The sequence below is a fragment of the Mesoplodon bidens genome (genome assembly GCF_964165515.1).
Source record: "Mesoplodon bidens genome assembly, chromosome: 5".
Lineage (NCBI taxonomy): Eukaryota > Metazoa > Chordata > Mammalia > Artiodactyla > Ziphiidae > Mesoplodon > Mesoplodon bidens.
In genome coordinates, this window is record NC_138161.1 from 74,589,669 (window position 1) to 74,604,771 (window position 15,103).

The 15,103-nt window shown below is 41.0% G+C and overlaps 1 protein-coding gene across 5 annotated transcripts in view; it reads left to right on the forward strand.

Annotated features, from left to right (window-relative positions):
• Positions 1-15,103, forward strand: part of KCNAB1 (potassium voltage-gated channel subfamily A regulatory beta subunit 1) — a gene marked incomplete at its 5' end in the record, with an annotated part of 429,450 nt that overhangs the window by 149,532 nt on the left and 264,815 nt on the right. For 2 of the 5 annotated variants that reach the window (XM_081235015.1, XM_081235017.1), the window contains one exon: positions 7,815-8,075. The exons of the other annotated variants lie outside the window; for them this stretch is intronic. In XM_081235015.1, coding sequence (XP_081091141.1) covers positions 7,855-8,075 — 221 coding nt within the window. Of the gene's footprint in view, positions 1-7,814; positions 8,076-15,103 lie in introns of those variants that run through there. 5 annotated transcript variants of the gene reach the window in all.

Here is a 15,103-nt window from a genome sequence, read left to right on the forward strand (position 1 = left end):
TCAGATCTGGAAAGGCTCACTGTGGACAGCCAGAAAGAGGCACTGTGAGCATTCCTCTGGCCTCAGTCCTTTGATTCTCTTTGAGGCATGTACTAAAGGTGGATACTTGTCTATACACGAGAGGTGCAGACATGAATGTGGGGCAGTTATTGGTACCTTTCAAGTGAGCAGCCTGTGCAAAACTAGAAAGTGCAGGGTTTTCTTTTTCTTTTTTTTGTTTTTAAAGGATTCAAGTTTATCTAAGATTTTGGCATCTTCCCATACCCCTTCCTTCCTCCCTTCTTCCCTCTCTCCCCCCTAAGCTTCCTTATCTCCCTCTCTCAATTATTTATAGAGTGAGGGCCTGCTCTAAACAAGGCACCTTGCTTGGTCCTGTTGGGGCTGAGTAGGTGACTCAGAAGTGCTCTGCCTTGCATGTTTTATTCTGATAACCTAGGCCCTGTTCTGGTCTTGGTTATGCTTTCAGGTGTTGCTCTGCTAGTTCTTGGCAAAGCCACTCAGTTAACTGTGTGCAGACCTCACACACCCTGAAACTCTCCCTCCTCCCTGTAGAACTGGCAACTCTCATACCTCAGCCCTTAGCTGCCTTCCCACACCTCCTCCCCCTCAGTCAGTGCCTAAGCCAGAGCCACTGGCTCTTGACCCCTCTGGCCCTGTGGTAATCACCATGCTCCATCTTGCTTCCCAGGATGCTTTATCCCCACCCCCACCCCACTTCTGAGCTGTTCATTCTGATTCCTCCCACTTCTTCCTCTTTTCACTTTGACTATTTTCCTGATTCATATTGATCATCCCCGATGAGCCAGATTAGCATGAAAAAAATAAAAGTTCTAATGATCTGCTTCCTCTCTGCCCACTGTTGTTTATTCCAGGGAAAAAAGCTTTGCTTCAGGAACTACTTCCTTGGAGTTGAGGGTAAAAAAAGGAAGCCTAGGTTCATTTGTCCCTTTCTACAACCCTCACCCCATCCTGAAGTTACTTTCTAACCACTGAACAGTAGGCAGTATATTTATTTTTTAAAATAAGGAGTGGGAAGAGCATGGAAGGTAGACGATGAAATTCCATAATGTAATTTAAACCTCACCTGCAGGTTATAAGATGTTGTGATTCTCTAGGCAAGAAACACAAGAGAAGGAAAAGACCTACAATAACAAACCCAAAACAATTAAGAAAATGGGAATAGGAACATACATATCGATAATTAGCTTAAATGAAAATGCATTAAATGCTCTCACCAAAAGACACAGACTGGCTAAATGGATACAAAAACAAGACCCATATATATGCTGTCTACAAGAGACCGGTTTCAGACCTAGGGACACATACAGACTGAAAGTGAGGGGATGGAAAAAGATATTCCATGCAAATGGAAATCAAAAGAAAGCTGGAGTAGCAATTCTCATATCAGACAAAATAGACTTTAAAATAAAGACTGGGCTTCCCTGGTGGTGCAGTGGTTTGGGGTCCGCCTGCCGATGCAGGGGACACGGGTTCGTACCCCGGTCCAGGAAGATCCCACGTGCCGCAGAGCGGCTGGGCCTGTGAGACATGGCCGCTGAGCCTGCGCGTCCGGAGCCTGTGCTCCACAACGGGAGAGGCCACAACAGTGACAGGCCCACGTACCACAAAAAAAAAAAAAAAAAAAAAAAAATTTAAAAAAACTTAAAAAATAAAATAAAATAAAATAAAGACTATTACAAGAGATAAAGAAGGACACTACATAATGATCAAGGGATCGATCCAAGAAGAAGATATAACAATTATAAATACTTATGCACCCAACATAGGAGCACCTCATTACATAAGGCAAATACTAACAGCCATAAAAGGGGAAATCGACAGTAACACATTCATAGTATGGGACTTTAACAACACACTTTCACCAATGGATCATCCAAAATGAAAATAAATAAGGAAACACAAGCTTTAAATGATACATTAAACGAGATGGACTTAATTGATATTTAAACGACATTCCATCCAAAAACAACAGAATACACATTTTTCTCAAGTGCTCATGGAACATTCTCCAGGATCATATCTTGGGTAACAAATCAAGCCTTGGTAAATTTAAGAAAATTGAAATGGTATCAAGTATCTTTTCTGACCACAAACTACGAGACTAGATATCAATTACAGGAAAAGAGCTGTAAAAAATACAAACACATGGAGGCTAAACAATACACTACTTAATAACAAAGTGATCTCTGAAGAAATCAAAAAATACCTAGAAACAAATGAGAATGGAGACACGACGACCCAAAACCTATGGGATGCAGCAAAAGCAGTTCTAAGAGGGAAGTTTATAGCAATACAATCCCACCTTAGGAAACAGGAAACATCTTGAATAAACAACCTAACCTTGCACCTAAAGCAATTGGAGAAAGAAGAACAAAAGAACCCCAAAGTTAGCAGAAGGAAAGAAATCATAAAGATCAGATCAGAAATAAATGAAAAAGAAATGAAGGACACGATAGCAAAGATCAATAAAACTAAAAGCTGGTTCTTTGAGAAGATAAACAAAATTGATAAACCATTAGCCAGACTCATCAAGAAAAAAAGGGAGAAGACTCAAATCAATAGAATTAGAAATGAAAAAGGAGAAGTAACAACTGACACTGCAGAAGTACAAAGGATCATGAGAGATTACTATAAGCAACTCTATGCCAATAAAATGGACAACCTGGAAGAAATAGACAAATTCTTAGAAAGGCACAACCTGCCAAGACTGAACCAGGAAGAAATAGAAAATATGAACAGACCGATCGCAAGCACTGAAATTGAAACTGTGATTAAAAATCTTCCATCAAACAAAAGCCCAGGACCAGATGGCTTCACAGGTGAATTCTATCAAACATTTAGAGAAGAGCTAACACCTGTCCTTCTCAAACTCTTCCAAAATATAGCAGAGGGAGGAACACTCTCAAACTCATTCTACGAGGCCACCATCAACCTGATGCCAAAACCAGACAAAGATGTCACAAAGAAAGACAACTATAGGCCAATATCACTGATGAACATAGATGCAAAAATTCTCAACAAAATACTAGCAAACAGAATCCAACAGCACATTAAAAGGATCATACACCATGATCAAGTGGGGTTTATTCCAGGAATGCAAGGATTCTTCAATAAATGCAAATCAGTCAATGTGATCAACCATATTAACAAATTGAAGGAGAAAAACCATATGATCATCTCAATAGATGCAGAGAAAGCTTTCGACAAAATTCAACACCCTTTTATGATAAAAAACCCTGCAGAAAGTAGGCATAGGAGGAACTTTCAACAGAGGCCATATATGACAAACCCACAGCCAACATCATCCTCAATGGTGAAAAACTGAAACCATTTCCACTAAGATCAGGAACAAGACAAGGTTGCCCACTCTCACCACTCTTATTCAACATAGTTTTGGAAGTTTTAGCCACAGCAATCAGAGAAGAAAAAGAAATAAAAGGAATCCAAATCGGAAAAGAAGAAGTAAAGCTGTCACTGTTTGCAGATGACATGATACTATACATAGAGAATCCCAGAATGCTACCAGAAAACTACTAGAGCTAATCAATGAATTTGGTAAAGTAGCAGGATACAAAATTAATGCACAGAAATTTCTGGCATTCCTATACACTAATGATGAAAAATCTGAAAGTGAAATTAAGAAAACACTCCCATTTACCATTGCAACAAAAAGAATAAAATATCTAGGAATAAACCTACCTAAGGAGACAAAAGACCTGTATGCAGAAAATTATAAGACACTGATGAAAGAAATGAAAGATGATACAAATATATGGAGAGATATACCATGTTCTTGGATTGGAAGAATCAACATTGTGAAAATGACTCTACTACCCAAAGCAATCTACAGATTCAGTGCAATCACTATCAAACTACCACTGGCATTTTTCACAGAACTAGAACAAAAAGTTTCACAATTTGTATGGAAACACAAAAAAACCCCGAATAGCCAAAGCAATCTTGGGAACAAAAAATGGAGCTGGAGGAATCAGGCTCCCTGACTTCAGACTATACTACAAAGCTACAGTAATCAAGACAGTATGGTACTGGCACAGAAACAGAAATATAGATCAATGGAAAAGGATACAAAGCCCAGAGATAAACCCACACACATATGGTCATGTTATCTTTGATAAAGGAGGCAAGAATATACAGTGGAGAAAAGACAGCCTCTTCAATCAGTGGTGCTGGGAAAACTGGACAGGTACATGTAAAAGTATGAGATTAGATCACTCCCTAACACCATACACAAAAATAAGCTCAAAATGGATTAAAGATCTAAATGTAAGGCCAGACACTATAAAACTCTTAAAGGAAAACATAGGCAGAACACTCTGTGACATCAATCAGAGCAAGATCCTTTTTGACCCACCTCCTAGAGAAATGGAAATAAAAACAAAAATAAAGAAATAGGACCTAATGAAACTTCAAAGCTTTTGCACAGCAAAGGAAACCATAAAGAAGACCAAAAGACAACCCTTAGAAGGGGAGAAAATATTTGCAAAGGAAGCAACTGACAAAGGATTAATCTCCAAAATATACAAGCAGCTCATGCAGCTCAATAACAAAAAAACAAACAACCCAATCCAAAAATGGGCAGAAGACCTAAATAGACATTTCTCCAAAGAAGATATACAGATTGCCAACAAACACATGAAAGAATGCTCAACATCATTAATCTTTAGAGAAATGCAAATCAAAACTACAATGAGATATCATCTCACACTGGTCAGAATGGCCATCATCAAAAAATCTAGAAACAATAAATGCTGGAGAGGGTGTGGAGAAAAGGGAACACTCTTGCACTGCTGGTGGGAATGTAAATTGATACAGCCACTATGGAGAACAGTATGAAGGTTCCTTAAAAAACTACAAATAGAACTACTATATGACCCAGCAATCCCACTACTGGGCATATACCCTGAGAAAACCATAATTCAAAAAGAGTCATGTACGAAAATGTTCATTGCAGCTCTATTTACAATACCCAGGACATGGAAGCAACCTAAGTGTCCATCAACAGATGAATGGATAAGAAGATGTGGCACATGTATACAATAGAATATTACTCAGCCATAAAAAGAAACGAAATTGAGTTATTTGTAGTGAGGTGGATGGACCTAGAGTCTGTCATACAGAGTTAAGTAAGTCAGAAAGAAAAACAAATACCGTATGCTAACACATATATATGGAATCTAAGGAAAAAAAAAAGGTTACGAAGAACCAAGGGGTAAGACGGGAATAAACACACAGACCTACTAGAGAATGGACATGAGGATATGGAGAGGGGGGGAAGGGTAAGCTGTGACAAAGTGAGAGAGTGGCATGGACATATATACACTACCAAACGTAAAATAGATAGCTAGTGGGAAGCAGCCGCATAGCACAGGGAGATCAGCTCAGTGCTTTGTGATCACCTAGAGGGGTGGGATAGGGAGGGTGGGAGGGAGGGAGACGCAAGAGGGAAGAGATATGGGAACATATGTATATGTATAACTGATTCACTGTGTTATAAGGCAGAAACTAACACACCATTGTAAAGCAATTATACTCCAATAAAGATGTTACAGAAAAAAAGATGTTATGATTCATGTCTGGAATGGAATTCAAAACAGGTACCTATTCTACTTGAAAATTTCATTCCTACAACTTAATTTGGGAAGAAGTGGTCAGAACTGCTGTCTCTCACTCTCTGTCTCTGTCTTTCTTTCTGTCTGTCTGTCTGTCTGTCTGTCTGTCTCTCTCTCTCTCTCTCTCTCTCTCTATATATATATATATATATATATGTATATCTCACATTGACACAGCCATAGTGTGTGTTCTCCTCACCCCAGCCAATCTCTGGGAAGACAGACCTTCTCCTCTCCAGCTAATCAAATTCATGTCCCAGGCAAAGTCCCACAGTCTATGAGGGCTGCCTGGGCATCCATGAGCTCTTTGAGGTCTAGCCTCCATCTAAGCTATTTTGTATCCCAGCAACAAGCAGTCAGGTACCTAATTGGGATGCAGTAGAAGTGTAGGGAAATGAGGAACTTTCTCTAGCCTCCTGTAATCACTCCCCTGCTTAATTCTAGTGTACTTGGTGTCGGTACCACTCATTTAAACACTAATGTACCTCTGACATTGTTAATTAGCCTCTTTAAGACTGATTGTTTTATCCTTCCCATCCAGGTTGCCAGTTCCTTGAGGAGAAGGATAGTGCTATATTTTTTTCTCCATATTTCTCTCTAATGCCTAGTACAGAGATGGTGCTCATAAATATTGTTGATTTAAACACTGTTCCTTTTTGCTTGACAGCAGTTTCTGTTGGAAACCACCTTTAGAGAACTGATTGTGCAGAAGGCACAATTTTATTGTAAGTACATCTATTAAAAAACTGTCTGACTTCTATGCATTTCAAACGGAGAGAGAAATCGTTATCCGCCAGTTGGTGCTTAGTTTGGTTCAACCACATGTACTGAGGAGTTGCTTTGCACCTGCTACTGAACCAGGCAATGTTCCTGCCTCACAGGAACATTCCAAGATGACAGGAGGTGTCTTGCTGCCTACCCTTGCCCTGGGGATAATGCTTGTCCTCACCAATGGGTCATAGATGACCAGCAGGCAGTGTACACAGTTCCAGCCACCTGGCCTGGACCTTCCTGGATGGTGACTTGGACCTGCAGCTTACCTAGTGCAGCCCCCTTCTGGGTGGTGCCAAATTGCTGCCTCCTCGCCCATCCTTCACCCTCCTTGGGGAGCCAGAAGAGATTTGGCAGTGAGTTAGGTGACTTGACTCTGAAAAGTCTGCACTGTGTCTTTTCAGTAAACTTCAAACTTATCGGCTTAAGAAGTAATGTGCAAAGGGGAAATAAATGCTGGCAAGGCTAATAACAGGGATTTCAAGCTGTGTTTTAACAAACCAGTCACAGAGTATTCACGTGTTCATTCACTGGCATGTTCCGTGGCAGGAGCACCCCCATCCTGCCTTCCCCCGGTCCCAACAGTTGTGCCGCCGCGGGATTTGGTCTGAGCCTGGGCAGAGCCCCCCTTTAAGAGCAGCCCTCCAGCGTCTATCACAGCAAGAGTCTGGTAGAAGTGATTCTTGCCTTCGCGTCGCACACAAAGGCGAGGAGCTCTTTAAAGGGACCTTCCTGCTCCTGCGCGCAGCTGCTAACCCGTGTTGGTGCGGACACAGTGACCCAGGCTTCCGCCTGAAAATGAGTGGGGAGGGGTCTTGAGGAGCCCCCACGACCTCCCGGAGTGGGGCAGGGAGGGAGCTGACAGCCGGAGTGGCTGGAGACCACCGGTCTCCGGGGAGCGGCTTGCGATTAGCTGCTTCTTGGGATGCTCAGCGCGCCGGTAGAGCATCCTGCCTGTGGTCCAGAGGGTGCTGGCGGCGCATCCTGCAGTATGCCTGCGTGGATTTGAGCCATCGCCCAGAGGCAAGCCCGCATTCAGACACCGCGGACAGGCTCCTGGCAGGGCTGCGTGCAGTCAGCACAAATGCTTAGCTCCAGGCGTCTGCCTAAGCCTCCCGACTATATGGATTTGGCTGTTTAATCAACCGAGATTACTGCCCGGGAAGATTTGCCAGCCTGATCCGCGCTCCAGCTGCTGTGACAACTTCAGGGCTAGCTGTTTACTTCTCTCGGTGCCTGGGACTCTGTCCTGCACCGCAGTCACTGCTGCCACTTTCCCTGGCTCTGAAGTCAGCCGCGAGGACTCCTCTGCCCCGAGGAAGGGGGAGCAAGGAGGGGTTAAAAGACAAGCAGACCCTCCCAACTGCTCGACCTCTCTTGACTGCTTGTGTTCCGGCGTTCTGAGAGGGACCGTGCACTGCCCGGGGAAGCAATGCAAGTCTCCATAGCCTGCACAGAGCATAATTTGAAGAGTCGGAATGGCGAGGAGCGACTTCTGAGCAAGCAGAGCTCCACCGCCCCCAATGTGGTGAACGCAGCCCGGGCCAAATTCCGCACGGTCGCTATCATCGCACGCAGCCTGGGTACCTTCACCCCTCAGCATCACATCTCTCTCAAAGAGTCCACCGCAAAGCAGACTGGCATGAAATATAGGTATGGATGTAAGATTCTCTCTGTCCCAGGTTTCTGTGTTCTATACAGGTGCAGTGGAGACAGTTCAGCGGTTTTGAAAAGTGACTTACTCATTGGTGGGCTGCTTAATTTAGAACTCTCAGGTGTCTTTAAAATAGCTCTTTAGGAAAACCCAAGGTGGTTGTGTTGTGTTGTGTATGTATAGGATTTAAAAACTGTGGCCCATTTTGTATATTTTAAAGTGTTATGAACACCTTAGGAGCCGTATGACTTCCAGTCTGCAGAGAATAACACAGCTGCTGGAAACTGGTATTGAGATCAGGGCAGCTTTTCAAGAGCAAATGTGCTTGTCCTATTTTATGGTATAGACTGTAGTTTTTGTGATTATACTATTAAAAATAGTTTCTATCTAGTACTGTATCATTTATCCTTTGAAAGCCCAAGGTAACAAATGATATGAAAGCTTTTAAGGAAGTTTTGTTGCAGGAAAGAAACACCTATAATGGTAAGTTAGTTTGAACACTGACATACTTAAACCTAAATTACTGCTTGAAATACAATGCAGACCTTGTTGTGAAATATGGAGAAAAAGTCAATTGTTGTAATACCACTGGTTTCCTCATACATTTTTAAGCTCCCTCTTCCTCTGTGCTGCTTTCTAGAGTTAGAAATCTTCCTGGTAATGGTTGATGTTCTCTTTAATAGGGAATGACTGAAATGCAATAAGTAGAAAATTCCATTATTCAATTCTGTGACTCCTGCCTCCTTATTGTACCTGCTTTGTGCTGAGTCTTCCTGACTTTATTTCTTTAAAACTACTGTGCTTCTAGTCTCTAAAACTCTTTGTGGATGTAGAGAAGAGCTTATGGTGCATCTCCCAAAGGCTTTGTTGACTCTGGTTTGCAGATATGACTTTGTCCATTATTTATATTTAACTATTTCTCATCTTTGTTAGGAACTAGATTTTAGGATATAAGGAACTTAATGCAATTAAAATAAGGCACACCTAAGACTATGTTTCCCATGTGAGGTTTCTGAAATAAGCATTCAAACCAATTTCTATAAAAGTTGTCCTTGAAAAAGTTTCTTTGCAGAGCTAACAGGAAACTTTAACAGGAAATCTTCTCATTGAAAAACACCAAGCACTATTGTTTTGGTATATTTTTGAGCCATTAAGAAAGAAAGCCATGGGGTGGCTTGGACCCACTAAAAATTATAGCTAAAGCTCATTGCCTCAACTGCAGTACAATGCAAGCAACTGACTCCAGGCAATTCCTTGAAGTGTTATCAGTGTGAGAACCTCTGCTTTTCTTGATATTTCCATGGTGGAGAATGGGACCCCACGACAGGTTGGTAACTAGGACTGCAATCTCGAGTGCATTGGCATTTTCTGTTGCTGCTTCTGTGGCACACACCCAGCCCCTGCCCCGTGGCCATGGCGTTGCTCTGCATGCAGTTCAGCTGGCCAGAGAGAGATGGAGAGGAGCTGCTGCCTTCCCAGGCAGGGCCCCTGGGAACGAGACACTCAGGGTTAAGGCAGATGGCAGAGGTGGTTTAACTGTGGCCTCCAGCAGCACCTTGAGCTTTCTTTTTGTAAACCAGAAGGAATTAAAAGTAACACCCTTAATTTCTTGTGGCAGAGTTCCATACTTGCTTGTGGATCAGTGTATTGGAAGAGTTTGGTCTTATGAAGGCAGGAGATTTCCATTAAGTGTTTTCTAGTAATACAGCTCAGCTCCGATTAGATGGTAATTGTCTCTCTTTACCAAAAGTTCAGTATGTAAGATTCACTTGGCAATCATTTCATTACTGGCAACTAAAGACAGCTCTTTTCTGACAAAAAGCTAGCCATCTGCAGTCTTCAGGATAACTTGAGTTACTTGTTGTTTATGGTGACTGGACAAGTTACCTTGTTTCCACTCCCCCTCTTATTCTGAATTGTTCCATTGATGACAGGCCGGTGGCTTTGTGTGTGTGTGTGTGTAAGTGTGACTTAACCCCTTTCTCTTTCAATTTCAAATTCTACTTAGAGTGACCTTTAGGAAAGAGATTAGGAGGTTATACCAGATATACACAAAGACTTTCTTAGGGTTGGAGAAAGAAAGAGAGAAAGACAGAAGTGGAAGGGAGAGAGACTAACTATAATACACTTTATAAAAATGGCAGAAATATTTTTATGAGCTGAGTTATCTTTTTCTTTGACATTGATGTCACTAAAATATAATGTGCATGTAGGGACTATTTATTAATGATAACAAATTGCAAAAAATAAAAAATCATGCCATCATGTTGGGGAGGTAATTGGCTTGGGTAAATAATCAGGAGAATGCCTGAAGGAACTAAAATCAGTGGCTAATTGTGTTTACAATAATATTCTCATCCTTGAAAATGATTTCCATACGCATAACTTAATCTTGGATCCATGAATCCTATAGAAAATCAAAAATGTAGTCTTTTTGTGTGTGTATTTTTGAGGAGAGGGTTCATAGCTTTGGTCAGAATTTTAAAAGTGTCTACCACTGAATAATGGTAAAAAAACAGTGTTGTGGAGTGAAGAGGTATTCATTTAGTCAATAAATAATTTACTGAACACCTGTTCTGTATCAGGAACCCTATTAAAACTGGGTACAAAAAGGTGCAGAAACCAGACAAGGTTTGGGGCTTTCATTCTTAGGAAAACAGACCATGAATAAGAAAACACACAAATACATAATAATTATCTACTATGAGATATTCTTATGAAAGTCATATTTTGGGGGGTCATAGTCATAGCTCAGCCAACCTGTTTGACCATTTTGAGGTTACCATCTCTGTTTCAGTTCCAGAGTTATGGTTGCATCTTGGGGCATGAGTCATTGTGCCCATATCTGCCACCTATTTGCCATCCCAAGGACTTCATTCAGGTTCCATCCTTGCTGTAGGGTGCTACCTGGCCATTGAGGACCTACTTATAACCCTGATAAATGAGTAGAATGCCTTCTACTCATTTAATACCTTATGTTTTTTTGTTTGTTTGTTTGTTTGTTTTGCGGTACGCGGGCCTCTCACTGTTGTGGCCCCTCCCGCCACGGAGCACAGGCTCCAGACGTGCAGGTCCAGCGGCCATGGCTCATAGGCCCAGCTGCTCCACGGCATGTGGGATCCTCCCGGACCGGGGCACGAACCTGCGTCCCCTGCACCGGCAGGCGGACTCTCAACCACTGCGCCACCAGGGAAGCCCTACCTTATGATTTTTAAAGCACAGCTCATATCATAGCCTGTAATTACCATCCATTAATCAGGAACTCGTGAACTTGGGATTTTAGAAAAAATTAATATACACTTGTATGAAGTATCTGAATTCTACAAGAACAAAATACTCAAAGCCACTATTACCGTCACATCAGCACTGTGCAAGAATCTAGCATAAAATTAACTATTGTTTCAAGGCTGAGGATGAGAAAAAAAATCCCCTAGAATAATCTGCTATTCACATGTCACTGTCAGAGCAAGAGAACAAGATTCCACCTACCATTTATCTTGGGGACTATCTTGTGTGTAAATAACACAGGACTATTATGTTTCTTATACTTGTGCCTTGTTAATACATGAGAGGTCCTTTATTTTAGTTTTGCATATATTTTTAACATTAGAGTTCATCATACTGTGTTAGAGTTTGATGTATACTCTGCGACCATATATGATAGATGTATACATGAGATATATATATATATATATATACATGATAGATATCACATAAATGTAAGTACATACGTGAACTTTTTATCCTAAGAAAGCCAAATCACTCAGAACACAAGTTAAGCCAGATTTGTTTGGTTGTTTTTGCTTGTTTGATGGGTGTTTTTTTTTAAATAACTTTTTAGAATGATCTAGCTACTAGTGTTGGACATGATCTCAGAGCTTTTGATATTCAGAATTGAGCACATTTGTACTGAGCTACTCCCCTATTCTAAAATTGTTACTTTAGTTCCAGAACAAGTTGAATATCAATGAACCCAATTTCATGAAGAAAAATTTTATCTGTAACATATGCATTATATCAATATAACCTTGTGTTATATAGTTGCATAAAACATGCTATGAAATTCTTAAGAGAATTATTTACAAGAAGGAAACTGAGCAATAATCTTTAACTCCACTAGAAAACTTCTCTTTTTTTGGAGTTAATGCACTTACCACTTTTGTCATCATTAAATTTTTTAATTCAAATAATTATAGATCACAGGAATTCACACACACACACAAAAAGTACAAGGAATTTTGGCATACCCTCAATCATGTTTTCTCCACTGGGAACATCTTGTATAACTATAGCACAACATCAAATCTAGTAGACTGACATTGGTACAATCCACAGAATTTATTGAGATTTTACCAGTTATACATGTATTCATGTGTGTGTATGTTTCTATGCCTATGTAATTTTACCACATGTAGAAGTTTGTGTAACTACCACCACAATGAAACATTAGAATTGCTTCATCACCACAAGGATCCCTCATACTACCGCTTTATAGCCGCATCCACGTACTCCTCCCCAGTCCCTAATCCTCAGCAACTAATCTCTGATCCATCTCTATAATTTGTTTCAAGAACATTATACAAATGGGATCATACAGTTTATAATATTTTGGGAATTGGCTTTTTTCCATTCTGCATAACTTTCTTGAGACTCATCCAAATTGTGTGTATCAGTAGTTCATTCCTTCTTCTTGCTGAGTAGTAGCTCATGGTATGTATGTTTCACAATTTTTTTAACCATTCATTCACTGAAGAGCAATCAGCTTGTTGTCATCATTAGATAACTTCAGATACAACGTTATCCCCAAATTTCTTCAGTGCCATTCTGTAGCTCAGGGGATAAAATCCAGACTACCTAACATGGTACCTGAAGTCCTTCATGGTCTGGCTTCCATCATGCTTTACAGTCACCACTCTTTGTTCTTATCTTATCTCTGACCACTTGTTTTATCAGAAGTACCTACTTGAGAGAGAACTCCTTATAGTATACTGGACCTTCTTGGTTTTTTATGCCTCTGTATCATTTTCCATGCTGGTCCTTCTACCCTGGAATTCTCCTACCTTACTTGAACCGTTAGGCAAACTCCTATGCATCCTCCAAGACCCAACTCTAGCCTAACCTTCTCTGTGAAACCTTCCTTGGCTCCACCCCATATAGCATTGAATACTTCTTCTTTAGTGCCTCCACTGCATCTGATTCTTACTTCTGATATGGAAGTTATTGATTGCATAGTGTTGCTATTATCCATTTACATCTATATTTCCCCATTAGTCTGAAGCAGCTTGAGGTTTGAATTTTGCTCATCTCTGTAACCCCAGAGTCTAACCTGGCACCTGGCACATAATAGCTACTCAATAAATGCCTGGAAAATGTATGACTACATATGTGGGACACTATGTGAACTGCTGTGGATACAAAGAGTCCTCTCTTGGGTGGTTCCTCTCTTGCTTGTTTACAGTTTAGTGTGGCTAGATATCTACACAAAAAGGTTGCATATATTAAGTGATACAAAGAAAAACTGTTGCTGTAGTTTGAGGAGCCATCATTCACCAGGGGCTGTAGGAATCAGGGAGAGGTTTCATGAGAAAGATCAGGGAAGCTTAATGTTGAGAAAGGAGAAATACAAAGATGAGCAGAAAGGAGGAGGAGAGCACACAGACTACAGCAGTGGGAATAGCCTGTCCAAAGACTGTGCCTGCTGTGCTGAGAAATCATGGAGTAGGGCAGAGGGTTCATACAGGGAAGTGGTGAGAGAGCATCTTGTAGAGGCAAAGAGGAGTCAGATATGATACATTGGAGGTCAAGGCAACCCAGTAAGACATAAGGTGAACATCAGCAATGGAAGAACCATTTCAGGTTTTTAAACAAGGTATCTGGTTACAAAGTTCTATTAAGAAGGAATTAATCTAGCAGCTGTTAAAAAGAAATCTAAGAGTTTTAAGTTTGAAACAAGAGAACTTATGTTGAATTCCATAACACTCTCTATTTTCCTATAGAGAATCAAGACTACATAGAAAAGACTCAGACCAGATGCCTTTCCCAGGCCCTTCCTTCCCTAGCCTCTTTATTAAAGCACACGTCTCATCCACCGTTCTTTACCTCCCACGAATGGTGGGCAGATTTTGAATCAAAGCAATTGAAGTGAAAGATCAACCTTGTCAGCTGATTACGTAAAAGGCAGTGAATGTGTGTGAGTGTGTGTGAGTGTGTGTGTGTGTGTGTGAGTTTGCTCGCGAGCCTCCGTATGGGGAAAAGTGGGAGGAAATAGGTGGGCTGAAGAGGAGGAAGGGGAGCAGTGCCAGCTCTGTGGCTGTGTTTCAAATAGAAATATCTGATTTTAGTCCAGAGAAGAGAGCAGCTTGGTTATTTTAAAAAATGTCATTTTCTTGGGTAAAGAATGCCATTGTCATTTTCACTTACACCCATGGGTGTGGGCTTTCCTCTCTTCCTCAAAGCAAAATGGTGAGAATGGGAGGTGGAGAAACCTTCCCGAAAGTTAGTTGCTGATTCAGTCTCATAGAGTTTATTCCACCTCTGCAAAGCACCAGCCAGAAGTCTGGCATCCATGGGATGGTGAGAAAATGGTAGGAGGGGAGGGAGCCTCCTGGAAGTTGTTAGGCAAACGTAGTTCCAGTTCTCCCGTTCTGGAAGTGTGTGTGTGCACGATATGTGCATGTGTATGTGTGTGCACACATGCAAGTGAAGGAATGTATCCAAAGTGTTTCCAGAAACAGCTTGTCTTCTAGCTGAGATCTTCAGTTGGGTTGCTACAGATGGAGCCCTTAATCCCAAATCCATTCAGTGACCCTCTTTAGAAGTGCGCTCATTTTATAGACATTCTTTTTTTAAAAAAATTTTCTGTAAACATTTGCACTTGTGGTAATTTGAGAAATGTTCTGACAGAAGAAGAAAAAAAGTCCCATTACATTAAAAAGGAAAGTCAGATTCATGTTTCACTTTGATTTTTTAAATTCATTTCATCAAATGCATAGTTTATCATTAGTATATGAATTCATGAACAGATGAG